The sequence below is a fragment of the Electrophorus electricus genome, chromosome 7 (genome assembly GCF_041902795.1).
Source record: "Electrophorus electricus isolate QZ-2024a chromosome 7, ASM4190279v1, whole genome shotgun sequence".
NCBI classification, from domain to species: Eukaryota; Metazoa; Chordata; class Actinopteri; order Gymnotiformes; family Gymnotidae; genus Electrophorus; species Electrophorus electricus.
Window position 1 is genome coordinate 23,162,471 of NC_137503.1, and position 24,061 is coordinate 23,186,531.

At 39.3% G+C, this 24,061-nt stretch overlaps 1 protein-coding gene across 3 annotated transcripts; it reads left to right on the forward strand.

Annotated features, from left to right (window-relative positions):
- Positions 1-1,738: 1,738 nt before the first annotated feature.
- Positions 1,739-23,835, forward strand: rd3 (retinal degeneration 3, GUCY2D regulator). Of its 3 annotated transcripts, none has more exons than XM_035524680.2 (3): positions 1,739-1,829; positions 19,587-19,916; positions 21,780-23,835. In XM_035524680.2, exons 1-3 carry the CDS (start codon positions 1,756-1,758, stop codon positions 22,144-22,146), a joined length of 771 nt encoding a protein of 256 aa, XP_035380573.1. In that variant the 5' UTR covers positions 1,739-1,755; the 3' UTR covers positions 22,147-23,835. The 3 variants fall into 3 exon arrangements, with proteins under 3 accessions (XP_035380573.1, XP_026857495.2, XP_026857494.2); XM_027001694.3 differs by lacking the exon at positions 1,739-1,829 and adding an exon at positions 18,105-18,537; XM_027001693.3 differs by lacking the exon at positions 1,739-1,829 and adding an exon at positions 18,109-18,537 and having other exon boundaries at positions 19,583-19,916.
- Positions 23,836-24,061: the final 226 nt, after the last annotated feature.

The window sequence follows — 24,061 nt, forward strand, 5'->3', positions numbered from 1 at the left end:
TAGCAGAAGTAGGATTGGGGGAGGTTGAGATCGAATGTCCACTGTAAATGGTTCATTTCACACAGCTTCCCCCCCCCCCCCCCCCATCTACTCTCACTAAGGCTGAGGCACATGACACTGTTTTCTGAGAAGAGGCCCTCTCTCTGAAGGAGCCTAACACAAAGAGACTGTTGACCTGCCTTTGTAGGACAGTGAGAGGGTTTCTGCTCTGACTCATACACACACACACACACACACACACACACACACACACACACACACACACACACACACACCACTACTCAAGTGTTGAATGAACTCCTACACAATTTGTCCATTTGTATTCATTCCTGGTGAGAATTCAAGCTTGAGGAGTTTGCAGTGTCTCATGTGCTTTTTAAGGCAACAGATCCAAAGGTGACTTCTCCACTTCCAGAGTTCATGCGGGCATCATTCAAGTCACATGTCCTCCAGTCAGCCCAAAGCAGGCAACACTGTCAGTTTAAACTATCATATCCTGAGTTACTGCTTCCACTGCTGTTTGTAGGTACACCAAAATTATGCAAAAATGTATGTACAAAGTTCTGGATAAACCTTTTACATTAATTTTGGTAAATTATCATCTCTTAATTGCCCCTGAAATCATTATGCTGTGTGTGTTCCTAAAGTCATAGCCACAAGTTGGTATCTAAGGGGATAGATTTTTCAGATGAGGTCATGTTCCTTGTTTACTGACTTCATTTAATGAATTCTAGCTACAGTATAAAGCCACATAAGGGTTTGGCCATAAATTAAGGCTCACGTTCTTATCACCTTAGGTCCTTGAGGATTAAACTTAATGCCACAAACGATTCTGTTGTGCAAGGTAATTAAACTGTGATGCTGTAATATAAAACACAACATGTCATTTCCCTGGTTCTCTAACATGACACTGGCAATTAAATGTCAAATCAAAGCAATATCAAAGTGGAATAAAATCTTGCAGTGGAATAAAATCTTGCAGCAAGTCAGTAGTAAGTGGCTGTAAGGTAATACACCTGTAAAAGTACTGAATGTGTTAGTTTACCAAAGCAGTCATTTTAATTCTTTAATTCTTTAATTCTGCACAAAGAGCCAGTGCTATAAAATGTCTATACAAGCCAAGCTATGAACCTTTTGAGTCCCGATTCACAGAAAGGAATGTGCAGCAAGTAAGCCCTTTGGAGAACAAGGGTTCTCGAAACGTTCACAACCTGCATAAAACCATATGCCAGTGTGGCCCAGTGTCCACGCCAGCAGACTTTAACCACATCATGAGTTCACCGAGTACAGTAAGCAATATCCAAATCCCTCACTGATAAACCTGACACTTGCAGTTCACAAAATAGCTAAGATTCCATAACATTTATTTACCCATTACCTTATGTAATACCCATAACTTTGCAGGAGTTAGAAATAAACTGGATTTGATCTGTTTGATTTTTCTTTTAACTTTGATCATATTTTTCATTACTTCTGTTTTTACATTTGTGTAGTCATTATCAGTACAGTTTGTTCAGATAAAGGGTGTTACACTCCAGTACTTAAGGGCTGGAGTCCAGCACAGTTTAGTGATTTCCCTTCTGTAACACACCCAGCAGTTAACAAAACAAGTAGGTGTGCTGGATCCGCCCTCCAAGACCAGAGTTGGACGGTGCTGTTTTAAACACTTAAAAACACATTTCGCCTCCCACTTTATAATAATCCATTCATGTCTTACAATAGGAATGTCCTATCTTTTTTTAAATTGATTATCAGATGGAGGAAAAAATATCGAGTTCCACTCCAAATATTACTTCTCCCAGGGAGCACACGTCATCACTGATAAATATGTAAGTCGCTCTGGATAAGAGCATCTGCCATGTTCTATAACTGTAAAATGTTAATGTAAAATATTTTCACAACAAATGAATTAATAATAGAAACTGAATTGCTTTATGAAAATCATAATTGCACTGCAATTACAGACGAAATGTTGCCGCTAACAACCAAGGTCATGCAGTTTACTCAGCAGTGTTTACATCTCCAAAGGAGTCACTGCTAAGAATTTGATCTGTCCGTTTGTATATTGTTCTGTTGTTGTGCACGAATTGTTGGCAAAGTTGGTAGTTTACTAAATCGCTTCTTGTATGTATTTATGGATTTGCATTGTTCACCCTCGTCTGTTGCTTCTTTGCACCATGGTTCCAGGAAACTCGCTCCTTACTCAACACGTGGTTGTGATAAGAAAGAATGACAATAAAGCCTGACTTGACTAGCAAGACAGTACTGGACTATGGATGTGTTTTTGTTTTAGATTATTGTTTTAGCCTATTGTTCTTCCTAAACCTTTAACAATCGAGCAAGCAGCGACAGATGAGCAGGGGGTTAAAGTAGGGACTTCTCCACTGCAGCAATTTAGTTTCTGTGTCTTTGATAATATGCTACAGTGAACTACTCTGATCTGAAAGTTTAGGGTTACTAATAATAAATAAGAAAGTAGTCACTCGATTTAACCGGTATGCACTGCTTGTTTTAAAACTTACTAACAGTAGGCTAACACAAAATCGAAACCATTTTTTGAGAGAAGAATGAGGAGAAGAAGATGGAGGTTGGATGCAGATGGCCCAAGATGGTCTTAGTGTGGACCCTGCTGCCTTACACAGTGGCTCTGTGTACTCTGCGAAGTGGAAGGGAGAGAGCATGCATTAAAAGAAAAAACATATTAACAGGTGATTTTACAGTCAGACTGGAACACACATTTAAACATGCCCAAGAGATTAACTGAGTTATACATTCAGAACTAGATAGTGAGAGGGCGAGTGTTAGTCTGTGAGAGTGCAAAACTGTCAGTCAATATGATTGATTTTAAGATATCTGACTTTATTCTAGTACAGAGTTTTCCCCAGTCCTGGTCCTGGAGTGCCTATCCACTTTTAAATGTTGGCAGTTTCCAACATACCTGACCCAACTTGTCTGCTATATAACAAGGCACTGAAGAGTTAAAATGAGGGAAATCACAAAAAACAGCCCCAATTTTTTTTTTTTGCAAGTGATATCCAGCGCATTTAATGGAAAATACTGTTCTAGAATGTTCCTTTCAAAGCCCCAAAGCTAAAAGCTGCTGAGACTTTGATGATGTTTGAGATAATGTACAGCAGTGCCCTAGGGCATCAAACAATTTACAGTATCTGACAAAGTGAAGGTCAAAGCTGTTTTGCTGTTGTTATGGAGAACTTGTCTCTATGTTACAAAGATCATCAAAGAGAACAAAGTAGTGATAAGACATGCTTCTCATATGTCATTGACACAGACAGCTGATAAGATATTTAGATCAGATTAGCTAGGATCCATGCTATACTGTACAGAAAACCAAGGGGGCTTTAAATTTAATAGGCTAATCTGTGTATTTTTGTTCAGAGTCAAATGTATACATGAGATATCAGAGTGTGTATGTAATGTGTATGCAATGATTTTGTTTATGTAATGACTGAATCTATAATACTGTAATCCTGCATCTGTATTTGTCCTGCATGTATTTGTTGTAGCAAGATTGTAAAGACATCAGAGACTTGGACTAAGTTGTTGGTAGCTACAGGAGCACAGTAATTGTATATTCTTCATGTTGTTTATTTTCTGATAGCTTGTGGTGCTCTACTTTCACCTCCTGGCGCTTGCTAGCACCCCCCTGTGTGTGTAAAGGAAGAGTGACTGCACCAAGACTTCTGTAGCACCTCCTAGTGGTCACATACCACAAAGAATAGATAGACCATTGACCCTGAGATGCAGAAAAATTAAAGTTTGAGAATTTCAGAAATTTCAAGATAAAAAAAGTCTATTGGATGAAAAAACAAAAAACATGTCATGTGGTTACATTTTTTTTTATGGAATGTCCATTAATAGAGGACAAGACATATTTTTTGTTTCCTGTTCTGCATAAGTCCAAAGGCCCTTCTACAACATCAGCAACAACTCAATCACAGAAAACAATTTCCATTTCCTGTTTCATCGTGACATCCTATAACAGCTGATCATGAGATCACACATGCCCTCTACACCCCTATTATTGTTGTATTCAGACACAACTGCAGGTCTGGGAAAGCTCACAAGACACTTGTCTTTGCTTGACCACCTCATGCAGCTGTTCTGGGGATCTATCCCATGGACTGTGGAAGCCATGAGAACTGGTTTGTTGCCCAGCCACTTTCTCAATGCAAGCTCCTCATGTTTTTTTTACAACCATTCCAGGGACTCCTCGTCCTTTCTTCTGAAGCTTATAAGCAGTGGAGATCTTTGCCTTGCATTCTGAAGGGATCCTGTTTTTCAGGACTGTTCCTGTTGCTGGCAGACCTTTCATGTGTAGGGCATTAAGTATCTTGACTGAAGTAAAGTACCTGCCAAAGAACAGGTCAGTCTCTGAAATCTGAAGCAATGCATTTCCTCCAGTTCCCAACTTTGCATCTCTAAATGTGCTTTTGCCTCTGAAAACTTTGACCAAACCATCTGGACTGGCAAGAATAAAGAATTTCAAACCTGTTGAGTTTGGCTTCCCTGGAACAAACTGACAAACGGGGCAACAGCCAGTAAAAGAGATCATTTGTTTATCTATAGACACCTTCTCTTGTCCTAGCAGATTAAAACATCCCCACTGAACTCTATTCAGGAGAGATCTCGTTTCCACAGGACATCATTATTTTTATCTTCATCAGAAATATTGAGATCATTAAGTGAGTTCCTACTCTTAAAGAATCTGTCTCTTGTTGTAGGTTCTGCAATTATAGGGACCCTTGTCTTAGCTGCCTTGTACATTCTCATTCTGGGGTATCCAAGCCAAGCCATGTACATGGACACTCCAAAGAAGGTTTTTATTTCTTCAGGAGCGATATTGAGGCTGACTCCTGTGACCAGAACCTCACGTTGGTTTGTAAATGCAGACATATCTTCAAAACCCTGGTCATCGATATACTGCTTATAGTAATTCCAGGCCATCCATTCAGTATAGCTTTGGACACTGTATAACAGAGGCATAGCTTATGACTACACATTAAACACACTTGTTCCAGTTATCCATTTAGTAGTAAGAGTATCACTCTAAAATAGTACTAAAATATTGAAGGTACAAACAAATTGAGAACCTATATGCATAAATAAATACATAAAGCAATGACACAGTAATGTATTTAACTGATGTTTGTTCTAACCCAAACTGGATAACAAGGAGTGTGATAATCCTTTCTCAGCTCATCCTGTACTGCTTCCTCCTCATCCTCTCCTGAACTTTTACCATCCTCTACAAGGTTCCCTGTTTCATCTGAAAGCTCAAAATTTGACTCTCCTACCACAATCTTTAGCAAAATGTTCTCTGCCTCGGTAAAACACCTGTGATACCATTAATTTCATATAACAACAGATTTAGCAAGTCCCAATGTTCACCGCTAAGGACATCAAAAGGGCATGCTGTTAGATGCTGAGAATGCTGAGAATTTCAGAAATTTCAAGATAAAAAAAGTCTATTGGATGAAAAAACAAAAAACAAAAAACATGTCATGTGGTTACATTTTTTTTAATGGAATGTCCATTAATAGAGGACAAGACATATTTTTTGTTTCCTGTTCTGCATAAGTCCAAAGGCCCTTCTACAACATCAGCAACAACTCAATCACAGAAAACAATTTCCATTTCCTGTTTCATCGTGACACCCTATAACAGCTGATCATGAGATCACACATGCCCTCTACACCCCTATTATTGTTGTATTCAGACACAACTGCAGGTCTGGGAAAGCTCACAAGACACTTGTCTTTGCTTGACCACCTCATGCAGCTGTTCTGGGGATCTATCCCATGGGCTGTGGAAGCCATGAGAACTGGTTTGTTGCCCAGCCACTTTCTCAATGCAAGCTCCTCATGTTTTTTTTACAACCATTCCAGGGGCTCCTCGTCCTTTCTTCTGAAGCTTACAAGCAATGGAGATCTTTGCCTTGCATTCTGAAGGGATCCTGTTTTTCAGGACTGTTCCTGTTGCTGGCAGACCTTTCATCTAAATGTGCTTTTGCCTCTGAAAACTTTGACCAAACCATCTGGACTGGCAAGAATAAAGAATTTCAAACCTGTTGAGTTTGGCTTCCCTGGAACAAACTGACAAACGGGGCAACAGCCAGTAAAAGAGATCATTTGTTTATCTATAGACACCTTCTCTTGTCCTAGCAGATTAAAACATCCCCACTGAACTCTATTCAGGAGAGATCTCGTTTCCACAGGACATCATTATTTTTATCTTCATCAGAAATATTGAGATCATTAAGTGAGTTCCTACTCTTAAAGAATCTGTCTCTTGTTGTAGGTTCTGCAATTATAGGGACCCTTGTCTTAGCTGCCTTGTACATTCTCATTCTGGGGTATCCAAGCCAAGCCATGTACATGGACACTCCAAAGAAGGTTTTTATTTCTTCAGGAGCGATATTGAGGCTGACTCCTGTGACCAGAACCTCACGTTGGTTTGTAAATGCAGACATATCTTCAAAACCCTGGTCATCGATATACTGCTTATAGTAATTCCAGGCCATCCATTCAGTATAGCTTTGGACACTGTATAACAGAGGCATAGCTTATGACTACACATTAAACACACTTGTTCCAGTTATCCATTTAGTAGTAAGAGTATCACTCTAAAATAGTACTAAAATATTGAAGGTACAAACAAATTGAGAACCTATATGCATAAATAAATACATAAAGCAATGACACAGTAATGTATTTAACTGATGTTTGTTCTAACCCAAACTGGATAACAAGGAGTGTGATAATCCTTTCTCAGCTCATCCTGTACTGCTTCCTCCTCATCCTCTCCTGAACTTTTACCATCCTCTACAAGGTTCCCTGTTTCATCTGAAAGCTCAAAATTTGACTCTCCTACCACAATCTTTAGCAAAATGTTCTCTGCCTCGGTAAAACACCTGTGATACCATTAATTTCATATAACAACAGATTTAGCAAGTCCCAATGTTCACCGCTAAGGACATCAAAAGGGCATGCTGTTAGATGCTGAGAATGCTGAGAATTTCAGAAATTTCAAGATAAAAAAAGTCTATTGGATGAAAAAACAAAAAACAAAAAACATGTCATGTGGTTACATTTTTTTTAATGGAATGTCCATTAATAGAGGACAAGACATATTTTTTGTTTCCTGTTCTGCATAAGTCCAAAGGCCCTTCTACAACATCAGCAACAACTCAATCACAGAAAACAATTTCCATTTCCTGTTTCATCGTGACACCCTATAACAGCTGATCATGAGATCACACATGCCCTCTACACCCCTATTATTGTTGTATTCAGACACAACTGCAGGTCTGGGAAAGCTCACAAGACACTTGTCTTTGCTTGACCACCTCATGCAGCTGTTCTGGGGATCTATCCCATGGACTGTGGAAGCCATGAGAACTGGTTTGTTGCCCAGCCACTTTCTCAATGCAAGCTCCTCATGTTTTTTTTACAACCATTCCAGGGGCTCCTCGTCCTTTCTTCTGAAGCTTACAAGCAATGGAGATCTTTGCCTTGCATTCTGAAGGGATCCTGTTTTTCAGGACTGTTCCTGTTGCTGGCAGACCTTTCATCTAAATGTGCTTTTGCCTCTGAAAACTTTGACCAAACCATCTGGACTGGCAAGAATAAAGAATTTCAAACCTGTTGAGTTTGGCTTCCCTGGAACAAACTGACAAACGGGGCAACAGCCAGTAAAAGAGATCATTTGTTTATCTATAGACACCTTCTCTTGTCCTAGCAGATTAAAACATCCCCACTGAACTCTATTCAGGAGAGATCTCGTTTCCACAGGACATCATTATTTTTATCTTCATCAGAAATATTGAGATCATTAAGTGAGTTCCTACTCTTAAAGAATCTGTCTCTTGTTGTAGGTTCTGCAATTATAGGGACCCTTGTCTTAGCTGCCTTGTACATTCTCATTCTGGGGTATCCAAGCCAAGCCATGTACATGGACACTCCAAAGAAGGTTTTTATTTCTTCAGGAGCGATATTGAGGCTGACTCCTTTGACCAGAACCTCACGTTGGTTTGTAAATGCAGACATATCTTCAAAACCCTGGTCATCGATATACTGCTTATAGTAATTCCAGGCCATCCATTCAGTATAGCTTTGGACACTGTATAACAGAGGCATAGCTTATGACTACACATTAAACACACTTGTTCCAGTTATCCATTTAGTAGTAAGAGTATCACTCTAAAATAGTACTAAAATATTGAAGGTACAAACAAATTGAGAACCTATATGCATAAATAAATACATAAAGCAATGACACAGTAATGTATTTAACTGATGTTTGTTCTAACCCAAACTGGATAACAAGGAGTGTGATAATCCTTTCTCAGCTCATCCTGTACTGCTTCCTCCTCATCCTCTCCTGAACTTTTACCATCCTCTACAAGGTTCCCTGTTTCATCTGAAAGCTCAAAATTTGACTCTCCTACCACAATCTTTAGCAAAATGTTCTCTGCCTCGGTAAAACACCTGTGATACCATTAATTTCATATAACAACAGATTTAGCAAGTCCCAATGTTCACCGCTAAGGACATCAAAAGGGCATGCTGTTAGATGCTGAGAATGCTGAGAATTTCAGAAATTTCAAGATAAAAAAAAGTCTATTGGATGAAAAAACAAAAAACAAAAAACATGTCATGTGGTTACATTTTTTTTAATGGAATGTCCATTAATAGAGGACAAGACATATTTTTTGTTTCCTGTTCTGCATAAGTCCAAAGGCCCTTCTACAACATCAGCAACAACTCAATCACAGAAAACAATTTCCATTTCCTGTTTCATCGTGACACCCTATAACAGCTGATCATGAGATCACACATGCCCTCTACACCCCTATTATTGTTGTATTCAGACACAACTGCAGGTCTGGGAAAGCTCACAAGACACTTGTCTTTGCTTGACCACCTCATGCAGCTGTTCTGGGGATCTATCCCATGGACTGTGGAAGCCATGAGAACTGGTTTGTTGCCCAGCCACTTTCTCAATGCAAGCTCCTCATGTTTTTTTACAACCATTCCAGGGGCTCCTCGTCCTTTCTTCTGAAGCTTACAAGCAATGGAGATCTTTGCCTTGCATTCTGAAGGGATCCTGTTTTTCAGGACTGTTCCTGTTGCTGGCAGACCTTTCATGTGTAGGGCATTAAGTATCTTGACTGAGGTAAAGTACCTGCCAAAGAACAGGTCAGTCTCTGAAATCTGAAGCACTGCATTTCCTCCAGTTCCCAACTTTGCATCTCTAAATGTGCTTTTGCCTCTGAAAACTTTGACCAAACCATCTGGACTGGCAAGAATAAAGAATTTCAAACCTGTTGAGTTTGGCTTCCCTGAAACAAACTGACAAACGGGGCAACAGCCAGTAAAAGAGATCATTTGTTTATCTATAGACACCTTCTCTTGTCCTAGCAGATTAAAACATCCCCACTGAACTCTATTCAGGAGAGATCTCGTTTCCACAGGACATCATTATTTTTATCTTCATCAGAAATATTGAGATCATTAAGTGAGTTCCTACTCTTAAAGAATCTGTCTCTTGTTGTAGGTTCTGCAATTATAGGGACCCTTGTCTTAGCTGCCTTGTACATTCTCATTCTGGGGTATCCAAGCCAAGCCATGTACATGGACACTCCAAAGAAGGTTTTTATTTCTTCAGGAGCGATATTGAGGCTGACTCCTGTGACCAGAACCTCACGTTGGTTTGTAAATGCAGACATATCTTCAAAACCCTGGTCATCGATATACTGCTTATAGTAATTCCAGGCCATCCATTCAGTATAGCTTTGGACACTGTATAACAGAGGCATAGCTTATGACTACACATTAAACACACTTGTTCCAGTTATCCATTTAGTAGTAAGAGTATCACTCTAAAATAGTACTAAAATATTGAAGGTACAAACAAATTGAGAACCTATATGCATAAATAAATACATAAAGCAATGACACAGTAATGTATTTAACTGATGTTTGTTCTAACCCAAACTGGATAACAAGGAGTGTGATAATCCTTTCTCAGCTCATCCTGTACTGCTTCCTCCTCATCCTCTCCTGAACTTTTACCATCCTCTACAAGGTTCCCTGTTTCATCTGAAAGCTCAAAATTTGACTCTCCTACCACAATCTTTAGCAAAATGTTCTCTGCCTCGGTAAAACACCTGTGATACCATTAATTTCATATAACAACAGATTTAGCAAGTCCCAATGTTCACCGCTAAGGACATCAAAAGGGCATGCTGTTAGATGCTGAGAATGCTGAGAATTTCAGAAATTTCAAGATAAAAAAAGTCTATTGGATGAAAAAACAAAAAACAAAAAACATGTCATGTGGTTACATTTTTTTTAATGGAATGTCCATTAATAGAGGACAAGACATATTTTTTGTTTCCTGTTCTGCATAAGTCCAAAGGCCCTTCTACAACATCAGCAACAACTCAATCACAGAAAACAATTTCCATTTCCTGTTTCATCGTGACACCCTATAACAGCTGATCATGAGATCACACATGCCCTCTACACCCCTATTATTGTTGTATTCAGACACAACTGCAGGTCTGGGAAAGCTCACAAGACACTTGTCTTTGCTTGACCACCTCATGCAGCTGTTCTGGGGATCTATCCCATGGGCTGTGGAAGCCATGAGAACTGGTTTGTTGCCCAGCCACTTTCTCAATGCAAGCTCCTCATGTTTTTTTTACAACCATTCCAGGGGCTCCTCGTCCTTTCTTCTGAAGCTTACAAGCAATGGAGATCTTTGCCTTGCATTCTGAAGGGATCCTGTTTTTCAGGACTGTTCCTGTTGCTGGCAGACCTTTCATCTAAATGTGCTTTTGCCTCTGAAAACTTTGACCAAACCATCTGGACTGGCAAGAATAAAGAATTTCAAACCTGTTGAGTTTGGCTTCCCTGGAACAAACTGACAAACGGGGCAACAGCCAGTAAAAGAGATCATTTGTTTATCTATAGACACCTTCTCTTGTCCTAGCAGATTAAAACATCCCCACTGAACTCTATTCAGGAGAGATCTCGTTTCCACAGGACATCATTATTTTTATCTTCATCAGAAATATTGAGATCATTAAGTGAGTTCCTACTCTTAAAGAATCTGTCTCTTGTTGTAGGTTCTGCAATTATAGGGACCCTTGTCTTAGCTGCCTTGTACATTCTCATTCTGGGGTATCCAAGCCAAGCCATGTACATGGACACTCCAAAGAAGGTTTTTATTTCTTCAGGAGCGATATTGAGGCTGACTCCTTTGACCAGAACCTCACGTTGGTTTGTAAATGCAGACATATCTTCAAAACACTGGTCATCGATATACTGCTTATAGTAATTCCAGGCCATCCATTCAGTATAGCTTTGGACACTGTATAACAGAGGCATAGCTTATGACTACACATTAAACACACTTGTTCCAGTTATCCATTTAGTAGTAAGAGTATCACTCTAAAATAGTACTAAAATATTGAAGGTACAAACAAATTGAGAACCTATATGCATAAATAAATACATAAAGCAATGACACAGTAATGTATTTAACTGATGTTTGTTCTAACCCAAACTGGATAACAAGGAGTGTGATAATCCTTTCTCAGCTCATCCTGTACTGCTTCCTCCTCATCCTCTCCTGAACTTTTACCATCCTCTACAAGGTTCCCTGTTTCATCTGAAAGCTCAAAATTTGACTCTCCTACCACAATCTTTAGCAAAATGTTCTCTGCCTCGGTAAAACACCTGTGATACCATTAATTTCATATAACAACAGATTTAGCAAGTCTCAGTGTTCACCGCTAAGGACATCAAAAGGGTATGCTGTTAGGTGGTTAAACATTTGTGAAAATGTAAAAATGCCACGATCAGTCCCTTCCACCTTCCGTTTTCCATTTTTTCCATGTCTTTGTGTTTCGTCCTCACATTGTTTGATTGCGTACATCTGTCCCTCGTGTCTAGTTCATGTATTTAAACCCTGTTGTGTGCCTTGATCGTGGCTGTTCATTGTTTGTTTCGCTGTTTCATGGTTTCATTGTTTCATGGTTTCATTGTTTGAATTAATGTTTGATGGTTGTTTCTTTGTATTCCATGCGTGTGTGTTTATCTTAGCCTTCGTGTTTCCTAGCCCTGAGTTTTCCCCTGCCTTAGTTATAGCCGGCTTCCCTAGTTTGCCTTCGTGTGTTTTCGTTTTGTAATGTATCCCAGCACTCTCCGTGTCGGCTCTATGAACCTGACTTAGGATTTGCCCCTATTAAATCTCGCTCCTCTCAGCACATGCGTCCGCGTCCTTACCGCTCAACGTTACAGAATGAACAGCCACGATCAAGGTTTAAATACATGAACTAGAAACGAGGGACAGGTGACCGCAATCAATATGAGGACAAAACGAAACCATGGAACGGAACAAAACACAAAGACATGGAAAACACGGAACATGAAGATGGAAGGGACTGATCTTGACAAAAAATTGCTTTGAAAATTAGCTAAAACATTTTTTGTACATAAAACATATAATCTATAGGCTAGGTCTTATGAGGGTCAGGGAAATAGATTTGCCACCATAAGAAGCATGTACAATCCTACAGAATAAAAGAGTCATTTTACAGTGCCCCGGGGTGTTCCACTAAAAGAAGACATTCAGAACAACATGGCAACACCCACATTCAGAGCACAGGGGCTTTCTGGACTGCATCCTGTTAACCCAGTGAGACATGAAATATACACTCCACAGAGCAGTCATGCCAACTGCTGATTACTTCAGAGATCACAAAAAAACCTGGGCTGCAGTGAGAGAAATCTCCAAAGATAATGCAGGCTTGTTCTGCCTGTGTGGAGAAAAATGCTAAGCCATGGTTTCAAAAGCTCAGGATCCAAGGAATGCATGAGTCAGATCTCAAACACCAGTAATGACCAGAAATCTACACTTCAGAAAAGAACCTGAGTGCCAAATGCCATAAGACCCAGTTCTCAGTAGCTGAACTGATCTGATACAAAAATCAAATCTAGAGCAAAGCTTTAGCAAGACTTAATAGTTGCAAAGATTGCCAGGTGATATATGAAAAATAAACAGAGAAAATTGTCAACAAGTAAGGTGGGGTTGAAAAATCCATAATGAATGAAATTATGTTGGCATACATCAACATAAACCAACTAAAAGCAATAAGTTGACTGTAAGTCCAATTTCCTGAAGAGCTGTATAGTTGTGACTACATGTATGAAAGCGAGTGTCTTCAGGCTTCTGAATATTTCACGTCATCCATTCAGCGTGTTGTGCCAGATCTTAGATTTTGAGTTTTTTCCCCCTCATTGTCAATAAAGTTTAATTATTTACCACTTCAGGGAAGACTTGTCTTCTCATCATTTTATCTACTTCACATCCTGAGAAAATGTGCGGTTAAGAATCAGACGAAGGCAGAACTTTGCCCGACTCTCTCCAAGAATGCTGTCTTTAACACAAGTGAAAGTTGTCCAGGGCAGAGTGCAAACACATGGGGAAAATTAGCTCCAAGCTCAGCACTTTCCAAAGCTAATCTCAGATCCTTTGCTATCAGTATTTTTAGTCAAATTCTCTCCATGAAAACACACACTGCAGTTGTGTTAAGCAGTTGTCCGCCCTCCCCTGGAAAGCTTTAAGCCTCTAGAGCAGGTGACGCCTCTATGAGCTCTGCACATCAATGCTGATTAAATGTCAGAGAAGACTCCAGTACAGGCTTGGCAATATGCTTAGATGAATCCAGAACATTCCATTCTAAGTAACAGTGCGGGGGGGGGGGGGGGGGGGGCACATGAATATGTTCATATAACATATACAATAATGTCAAATATGAAATATCTAATATTATATAATACTCTGTGTAGAAATTTGTATGCTCCGAAAAGTGAAGCACACAAAGAGGCCAAACAAGCAAATAACAAAAAAGTCGCCATTAAGGTTCTGGGTTTGATTTCCAGGGAGCACATGTACTGTCATAAGTATGATATAATTTAATCTAAAGCAAATGTATGACATACAATGTATTATTGTATACAATGCAGTATGTTAAAGAAGGCTGGCTCTGTGCTTGGAACTACAGATGGTTGTGGAGAGAAAGATGTTGCACAAACTGATCAGAACAATAGGCAACACAATATACCCCTTACACAATCTACTGGACAGACAGTGGAGTGTATTCAGTTAGTGGCTTCTTCAGATCCGCTGCAATAAGGACCACTACAGGAAGTCAATCCTACCCACCGCAATAACTATTTACAATGACTCACTGTTAGCGAGGAGACTCCTACTCTGTGTTTCTAATACATATATCACACATCATTTATCACACTGCACATTTTACTTTACTTTTTTTGTTTTACTTTACTTTTTGTACTTTACAGTATTTACACTATATTTTTGTATTCCATTTGTGTACATTCCTGTTGCAACACAGAAATTTTCCCTTGGGTATAAATAATACTCTATAATAATAATAATAATAATAATAATAATAATAATAATAATAAATAAATAAATAAATAAATAAATACAGAAATAAATACAGAAATAGATAAGTACTCTCTATCTCTTTCTGTGATGTTGTAGCTGGTAGGCGTCATCTAGTGGTGGAAAGATGAACTGCTTGTATATGTATTTCCTATTCCCCCAGTTCAAAGCTCTTATGAAAAGGTTTTGTAATCAAGTAATGATTAAAATATTTTGGTAAATCATTTTCTTGTGCTCCAGTGCTTTACTGCAATACTGCAGACAAAGACAGTCCTATGCTCACCATAGGCCCCTCTGATCAAAGAAAACAATATTAGGGTGCAGTACTGCAAACAGAAAATAAGAGGAGGTTTATGTGTGTGCGTGTGTGCGTGTTTGTGCGTGAGTGCGTGCGCGCGCGTGTGCGTGTGTGCGTGTGTGGGTGTGCGCGTGTGTGCGCACGCATGTGTCTTCTGATCTCCAATCTATTACAAATACACCTACAATTTTGTCACGCAAACAGGAGAGCTAAGATTGGACAACAACTGTGCATTATGGCACAACGTTAGGTAAAGGTCTTAGTAATTGTCTAGAACTGTACTGGCTCTGCTTTAGTCTCGGTCTAAAGCAGCTATCTAGCCCCACTAATCCCCTTAAAGGAAGGCAGATACACTGATCAGCCCCTGAGCACCACTGACAGGTGAAGTGAACAACACTGTTTATGTATTAGGCAGCAAGTGAACTGTCAGTTCTTGAAGTTGATGCTGCCAACAAGGAAGGTGGCTAGATGATTGGGTCATAGCATCTCCAATACGGCAGGTCATATGGAGTGTACCCATTATACAGTGGCTAGTACCTATCAAAAGTGGTCCAAAGAAGGACAACTGGTGAACTGGTGACATGGTTACCAAAGGCTCATTAATGTATGATGAGGCTCATATACGAGGAGTGAAGGCTAGCCCATCTGGTCCAATCTCAAAGAATCGGAGCTCCTGTAGCACAAATTGCTGAAAAAGTTCATGCTGACTATGACAGACAGGTGTCAGAACACACTATATATTGCAGCTTTCTGTATAAAGGGCTATGTATCCGTAGACCTGTCAGAGTGCCCATGTCCACTACTGAAAGCACCTACAATGGGCATTTGAGCATCAGAACTGAACCATGGAGCAAAGGAAGAAGGTGACTTGGTCTGATGAATCATGTTTTCTTTTACATCGTGTGGACGGCTGGGTGTGTGTATGTGGGTAACAGAATGCACTATGGGAAGACAAGCTGATGGAGGTATTGTGATGCTCTGGGCAGTGTTCTGCTGGGAACCGTTCGGTCCTGGCATTTATGTAGATGTTACTTTGACATGTACCACCTACATAAACATTGTTCCAGTACAAGTCCACCCCTTCATGGCAACGGTATTCTACAATGGCAATGGTCTCTTTCAGCAGGATGATGCATCCTACCATACTGAAATAAATGTTCAGAAATGGTTTGAAGAACAAGACAAAGATTTCAAAGTATTGGCCCAAATTCCCAAGATCTCAGCTCAACAGTGCAGAACGACCAACAACCAGGACAACTAACAGTGCAGAACAACCGACAGCTAGGACAACTGATTAAGAAGTTCTGAAAATGCCATTAAGAATATTGTAAAGTATAGATGAATTTCAAACATTCTTCCTAATTTACCTTCCTAATTTCAAACATTTATTTTCCTAATTCCTAATTTCCTAATACTCTCAGAACATGTCCTGTTGTATACTTAATGAATTTGGGATGTTGACTAAAATTACTAATGTGTATTATGAGCCAAAAACTAAGCATAAGTATACTGGAAAGAAAACCTATATATACTTGATCTATATGTGCTTGATCTCGGTGGATGCACCGTTGCGCCACACTTACTGTGTTTTGAGATGTGTAAAATATTTCTATGGGGAGTAAACGGCCATGTTTTAAAATTCAGAATATCAGAGTATGCATTAATTTTCTCTTTATTTTTCTTTAGTGATGTGTTATTGGTACCAGTTTTTGCTCTATGAAGGAAGCTCAATACACTTGATTTGTTAACTCAAAAGGGAAAGCTGAGATGTTCCATCTATTTTATTTTTAAAAGTGAAATGTTATTCTATTCACCTCCATATTTTCTGCTAGCTGGAGCAGTTGGGTTTAGATCTACTATTGGGGCTGGAAGTTATTATATATGAATATATAAGAAGTTATTATATATGAATAAGGTAAAAATGCCTGACAGACAAAATGTGCACAAGCAGTCCAAAGCAGATTTAGCCATAATATATATATCTGAGCTACGACAACCGCTGTTCTCTACTTAATAGCTTACTAGCAAACTTTCCCATAATTACGTAAGTAAAAACAACAGAACTCAACACCGGGTTTAGCCCCCATGGGAGGCTCCAGCGCTACAGGTGTGATCCCTGCTCCCCTGTACCCAGTGCAGCTCAGCTGGTGATCACGACCCTGATGAGGGAAAATGCAAAACTGCAAAGTGGAAGCATCCCACGGGAGACATTGCTAGCGATCTCAGGGCTTGCTGGTTGTGCACCACTGCTCACTTCTTGCTAGTCATCAAAGGCTAAATAAATATAGTTAACCAATTAGTTACAAGGTTTCAATGCATTTCTGAAGCTTTATTATTGAGCTACTATATGTTGGTCCTTCCAATTCAAGACGACTATCTGAACGAAGCCTGGACTGATAGTCAGAAATCTATCTGGTGAAGAAAAAAATCTTTGTACGTTGGCAGATGAGGGTTAAAATGATAAAATGTCAAAAACGTTTTTAGTACCTGGAAGGATTGAATATACTAGTATTTAGAAATGTCGTGTATTTTAGTTTTAAATGCTTGTCTTTTTTCTTTTATGTGTTATGTTACTCAGCCAACAGGGCTTTGGAAGTGGTGTCTGAGTGTAGGGCTAACTTCACCCATGCTGTGGTATTAGTGATCCAGATTAGCTATGGCATCTGCTTGGATTTAGATGGGAGCTTTCTTATCCAGCTGCCAGCTTTCGGGCTCCAGAAGGCTTATATAGCTGTGATGTAATTGGTTTTCAGCCAGTATTACAGTATGTCTATGAATAGATATGCGTCACTAGACTTTTTTTAAAACAGCAAAACATGGTCCTAAAGCAATATTTCACACTAGGTCAGTGTCCATGTTTATGAGGGTCTCTCAGTTATTTAATTATGTTTGGTAACAGCCGTTCATAATAGCTGACCAGCTTCTTTCCAAGAACTTTAATAGTAACTATTAGCAGGTATCTATCTTAAATCTTCCTTCAGTCTATGACATGCACTTTTAGGTTTTCTGTTTATGTCAGTTGTTGGTTGAACTCTGGTTAAAAGAGTCATCTCTGCACATTCTGTTCAGGTATCGTAATCACTTAAAATGGATGGGATATTTGATACAGAAAAAAAAAACAGCCAGTGAACAGTTCCTAACCTGCACCAGTCGAAGCTTCACTTTCACATGACCTTGAAACCCACACAAGTATTTAATCTCTTTATGGCACATACAGCCTTTCTTTTCACCCCTTGCTCAATTCTCTCTCACTCTCTCTGTCTCTCTATCTCTTCCTCTGTGTATCTGTGTCTCTGTCTGTCTTTCTCTCTCCCTTCTGCCCCTCCTACGTCAGCACTCTTGTGTTTGTTGGCTGATGATGGTTGTGGCAGAATAGGCTTATGGCGCATCACTATAGCAACTGTGAACGGGGAGGCACTTGAGTGCGAGAGGAGTGAGGGAGGAAGGCAGTGTGAATTAGTCCATTCTCTCTTCAGGCAGAGCCCGAAGCTGGCTAAGCTAGATGAGCACTCAAGGGAGAATGAGGGAGCAGAGCTACAGGAAAGTGGGCGGACTGCACTGAAAAAAAGAAGACCAGAGAGAGAGAGAGAGAGAGAGAGAAAGAAAAAGAAAGAGAGAGAGAGAGAATACAGAATGTAGACAGGCAAGATTTGCAATTTGTAATCTGTAATTCAAGGATTTACAAATCCCCATTCAAGTGTATTCCTTCTCAAAGTCTGAAGAGAACAGAGTTTAAAGTAAGTACCAAGGATAGTGGCTTTGTTTGAATGTTTGTAAATACTTAAACTACTGGCAAATCTCATGAATGTCTTTGGCTTGTACGCATAATTACTGTCAACACACATGGCAACTTTCTGAATCTTTTCATTCTCTCTCTGTTATACACATTTCATTTGGAAAGGACGGTTCCTTTTTCCATGCCACCAACAGGATTTCTGTGTATTTATACTGTGTTAGCTCACACTGGCTGGAGAGGCAGTGTGTACACGGCTCTGCTATTGTTTGGGTGGATGTTTATATGCAGATCCACTGATTTTGAGTGACTTTTAAATGTGTCTCCTGTACTGATGTATTGAAGTGAAATCCTGAGCACATTATCTTCCTGTGACTTTATTTAAATGCAGTGGTGTCATGACACACTGTGTGTAGGGCAACACATTATGAAAAGAAATAAGGCTGCAAACAGTTTTTTATATGAAAATGCATTTTGAACAAATTCAATGTTTAATCATCTGTGGGATAAAATGATGTTAGCATAATTTTAAGAGTGTTACCTAGACTACACACAACATTCTAGCCTTAAAAGCGGTGTGTAACTGTATGCACAATACTAGTTTATTATAGTTTCTCACTGGGACCTACACTTTAAAAATTGCAATATTTTGTGTAAAGCTTTCAATAGTTTTCCATATGAGTGAAATACACTGGCCATGTCTTCAACTTATAGTGTAGCTGGCGAGTATGGTGTGTTGACATTACCTGCCATGGACTTTCTTATAGAATTGTAATCTGTGGTATAATGTTGTGTCTTTGTAAGTATGTTCAACAATCTTTCATTATATTTTAATGAATTTATACACACTGCATAATACACTACATTACAGCTTTTCTTCTGTTATTATTATTAGTAGTTGTTGTTGTTGCTATTCACGTTATTTGTCAGGTTTGTTGAAAGCAACAGAGCTGCTCTTAGGCCAGTACGAGGCTTAAGATAAACAACACATATGGATATCTGGTGTTTCTTTTTTCGGCCTCACACATATTTTTCTGTACTCCTCTAAGAAAGGTTGAGGCAGCCCTCCAATATAAGTGTCACACATTCACACACCATGTCTTGGTTCGGCTGGAACGAGTCGCAGTACCGGAGCCCGCGGCGCCAGCCGTCCGAGATCGTCACGGATACGCTGATGCTGGAGCTCGGATGGCAGATAAAGGAAGCCGAGCGACTGCAGCGGGAGCGAGATAACGAATACCGGCGACTCCAAACCGGCGTGGACTACAGCTGGCTAATGAGCACCCCGCGAAGCTCTTACGATATCAGCCCGGGAGAGAGACTGGGCCTCGAGGACCTGTGCAGCAGAGTGCACCCTTCGTACTGTGGTGCCGTTATAATCCGGTAATTACACACCCCCGCGTCCCGCTAAACTGTATAGCTCTGGAGAAACTAGAAATGAGCATCTTCAGATGCAATTGTGAGAATCCTAATGTTTCTTTTTTTTTCTGCGTAAAGGTCAGACTAAAGATCAAAATGTTGGAATCATTTTACCATCTGGGATTAAAAATTAAATGCATTTTACGCAGGAATGTTTGGGACTCATGCTGTCCACATATGAACAGCCCATCACTTCCTGTTTTCTCATTATTTAGACAGAACGACAATCATCATGACATCTTGTGAACAGGTGCTTGTCCCCAAATTGGAGCTCGGAACAGACGTAATCCCATTACAAAATGTTTGAATACATTTCTTCAAGCTAGTTTAATGAATTAATAATTTAATGTTAAGAGTTCAAATAAAATAATAGAATTTATTCTGGATCCTCCTCAAGATAAAAAGAAAAAATGAATAACATTGGTGAGGCCCCTTTAATGATGTGGATGGGACCCAAATTCAGATGTCACACGTGAGACAACCAACTAATGACAGCACATTTCTGAGGATGCTATATCTGCAAATAAAACAAACAAACAAACAAACAAACAAATAAATAATACATTTGAATGAATGAATGAATGAATGAATGAATGAATGAATGAATGGACAGCCACATCCAGTATACGTAAAGCCAAACTGTAAGGAACATGACAGCATCTGCACAGAATGAACAGCGTAACTGTCTTAGCGTGGTTCTGAAATTTATTTTCCTCAAAATATCTAAGCACTTCCACAAATGGCACTAAGCCTTGTAGAGCACCTGCAAAGTAAGAAATAAATTAATCAAGAATACATTAATAATAAAATGGCTTAATCTTGAATAAATGAATAATAAAACTAGTACAAAATCAAAGAAGCTGTCAAGCAATAGGAGGAACTGACAGTTCAGCAGCCCCCAAACACCTTATAAATGCAGGGTTTTCAGTCTTTTCACTCCCACCTGAGGACATAGAAAAAGCTTTCCACATCCATGCTGGGAGGTCCGTCAAGGCGAACAGGCACACAGCTGATTCAATTGTGGACATAAAACCAAACATGGTGTGCTATTTTAAGGCTTTCTGGAAATTTTCTTGGCCCTCTGTTGAAGATGGAATAAGACAGGCAGTGCTTTGCTCTCCAGACACACCATGAAGACGTTATCTTCTTTGGTATTGATGAGACATGGGCTCATCATGGCAATTAACGGAGGGAAGTGGATATACACATGACCTGAGGGAACAAAGTATCAGTCTTGATGTATGGATTTGTACTGTCAGATTGGGAAATATTTGACTATATCAGATGGCAGCTCTCTATGAGGGCTACTAAGATACTGTCACTCTTCTAAACCTGAAGAAAGGGTGTTTTAGATCAAATCTGGTTTTGTGCAGTTCTTTGAAGTGGGTGTGAAGAATTGATGGAAATGACCTCCAGCATCAGTGTAATGTGGACAGATTCAGTGGATGCGTTTAAGATCTGTGGGTTTTAAAAATCCTGGAGATTGATATTTTCCTCCCTTTCCAGACCCATTCAGCGTTATACAAGTCAGTCACAAACATCCAGTAGGTCACATATACAGAATTGAACAGTTGGCGATCTTCTCTCACATGTGTTCAGCTGTTCTCTCTGGTCAGCTGTTCAGCTGTTCTGTCACGTTGAATAATGGCTGTTCAGGATGATATAGCGGTTGGCATCATGTAACTCAGAGCACGTTAACCCTCATCAGCCGAAGCTGGTTGCTATCATACAGTAAGGAAGTCCTGTTAGTGGGTGGAAATTTCCAGCGCCTAAACTGTGAGAAAACTGGTTAAAAATAAAATAAACTTTTCCATCTTGTGTTTGCAGGTTTCGCCAGGTCCTCATGGAGAACGAGCCTGAGGTGCAGGAGGTTTCCGGACTGTTCCGCTACACTCTGCTGGATGAGCTGGAGCGTATCCAGGAGGAGCGTGAGGCGCAGCGCCTGGCCCGGCAGTGGAACAACAGGCGCTCCGTCAGCCTGTCGCTGCTCAGTTTCAAGTCCCGCATGCGCATCAACCCGTTCGGCAGCTCCGTGGGCCTCACCTCCAGCGGGCACGGAGCCGAGGAGGGCGGCAGAGAGGTCCACACTGTGTGCGGGGATGTGGAGAAAGGCCAGAGGCAGACAGCCGACAGGGCACAGCGGGTGTGGAGTATGCCTGACTTCAGACACAAAGGGATCAATGGCAATGTGTAATGGCGACTGGGAGTGGGAGACTTTGGGTAACTGCTGAGTTTCTCAAGAGTCTTAGGCAGTTACTAAGGCTTTGGAAATGCCACGCTTAAGGTTTAAGTTCAGTAGTAAAACTGAAACAATAAACCAGCAAATACTGCTGTCACAGGACATTTTTGCACAATAATAATCAGTCTATAGGCTACATTATATCTAATCTGAACACTTCCATATTTAACTATTACAGAAAATATACTTTATAAAGCCTACCCACAGAAACCGTGGAATTTTGTGCAATAAATTAATCTTAATTTGACACAAGTTTCTTTTTGTAAATTGTAACTGTAGCTGTAACTATTATTTGGGGTTTGTTTACATATCGACAATTATACTTTAGATATGTGAATTCCAAACTCCATAACAGCAGCAAGTATAAAATGGTTAACTGGTAAGGACTTTACTTAAAGTGTCATTATCATGGCCAATTGAATTTCCTTTACTTTACTGAAATTAGGATTTTGAAGAAATATATAAACATTGTTTAAGTTTCAAAAGATACTCTTCACTCCCATTTTGAAATTATTATTTCACTCATGTCATGAGAACAAACTCATTTACACATCTCAGCCTGTTCAGTCTACAATTACTTACATGGCAGATTTCAGGTCTGTTTCAGATGGGAAGGCTTTTTAATGAATCAGAATACAGGGCAGCGAATCAGGACAGAGCTTGTTTATCTTATATCAGTAAAAGAACAGCCTGTTAAATGTTTAGGGATAAAGATAGATTGTAAAGTGGTCATCTAAAAATGAATGATGACTTTTTGGAGTATAAAGTAACATAAATGTTGTAAGTGGACATCAAGGAAAAATATAAATTATAAGATAAATATAAAAATCTATAAATATAAATACATTTTTATGTTTAAAAAATTCTCTTAGGCCTGAACAAAATTTATATGTGGTCCAGAAATGGTAAGCCATATGGCTGTTACCCAAGTGTTACCCAAAGGAAAAAACTGATCTGCTAAGTCCTGTCACTTTGATGTGTCACATGGTCCCACCGCTCTTTGACTTTATATACAGTGGCAAATTAGTCTTCATTTAAAATTAATTTGTGGCACTTAAGAGTTTGTGATGTTGATACTGACAGTCGCTGGGGAACATCCTTCTTTCTCTCAACCATCTTCCTCCTTGATTGCCTCCTGTTTTAGTCAATGTACCAATTTTTTAAAATTCTGATGTTATATTAAATCATTATTTATTTACATGTGATGGTACCTAAACATCACCAGTTACTAATTTCTTGGCATTATTACCTATTAATTTAACTACTGACAACATTTTTATGAATGACACTTCTTGATGAATCGGACAAGCGGATTTATAAGGATTTTTCTGGGTGTCAAATATGCTAATTTAGGATTTTGATGAATGCATGCTTTTGTACAAGCAGAGCATTTTAAAAGGGTCATTTACAACAATTTATTGAATGTATGAATTTGATGTGGTACATCATTTGAGCTGTATTTACAAAAATGTATGAGAAATTTAAGAATATGGAATTGCTCTTGCTTGAGGCCCAATATTTATTACTTTATACAATATTTATACCAACTACACTAGAAAACATTACATCAGGGTCATGTTGTTCATCCTTCTTTAAATGATTCATTGTTTAGATTATATAATAAAACAGGAGCTTTAATGGAAAGTCCTATGCCAGTTTGAGGTATTAGTTCATAGAAGTGTTTTGACAATAATGATCATGGCTGGTTAAAATGAGCATAAACAGTATTACACTGGCCACTTTATAAGGTAAATTATCTTATAGGTGTATTTTATAGTGGTACAAATATAGATCTAATTTTTCAGATATTGCTTAGGTATCTGACTACTCAAGTAATTAGTAAACCTGACCAGAAAGCAGGTATTGCGCT

Bases quoted from the DNA above. Each gene is read 5' to 3' on its own strand.
- rd3 (XM_035524680.2), top strand. From the start codon at position 1,756: ATGGAGGAAAAAATATCGAGTTCCACTCCAAATATTACTTCTCCCAGG. The intron at 1,830-19,586 runs GTAAGTCGCTCT...CCTCTAAGAAAG, and splicing joins ACGTCATCACTGATAAATAT to GTTGAGGCAGCCCTCCAATA. The intron at 19,917-21,779 runs GTAATTACACAC...TTGTGTTTGCAG, and splicing joins TGTGGTGCCGTTATAATCCG to GTTTCGCCAGGTCCTCATGG.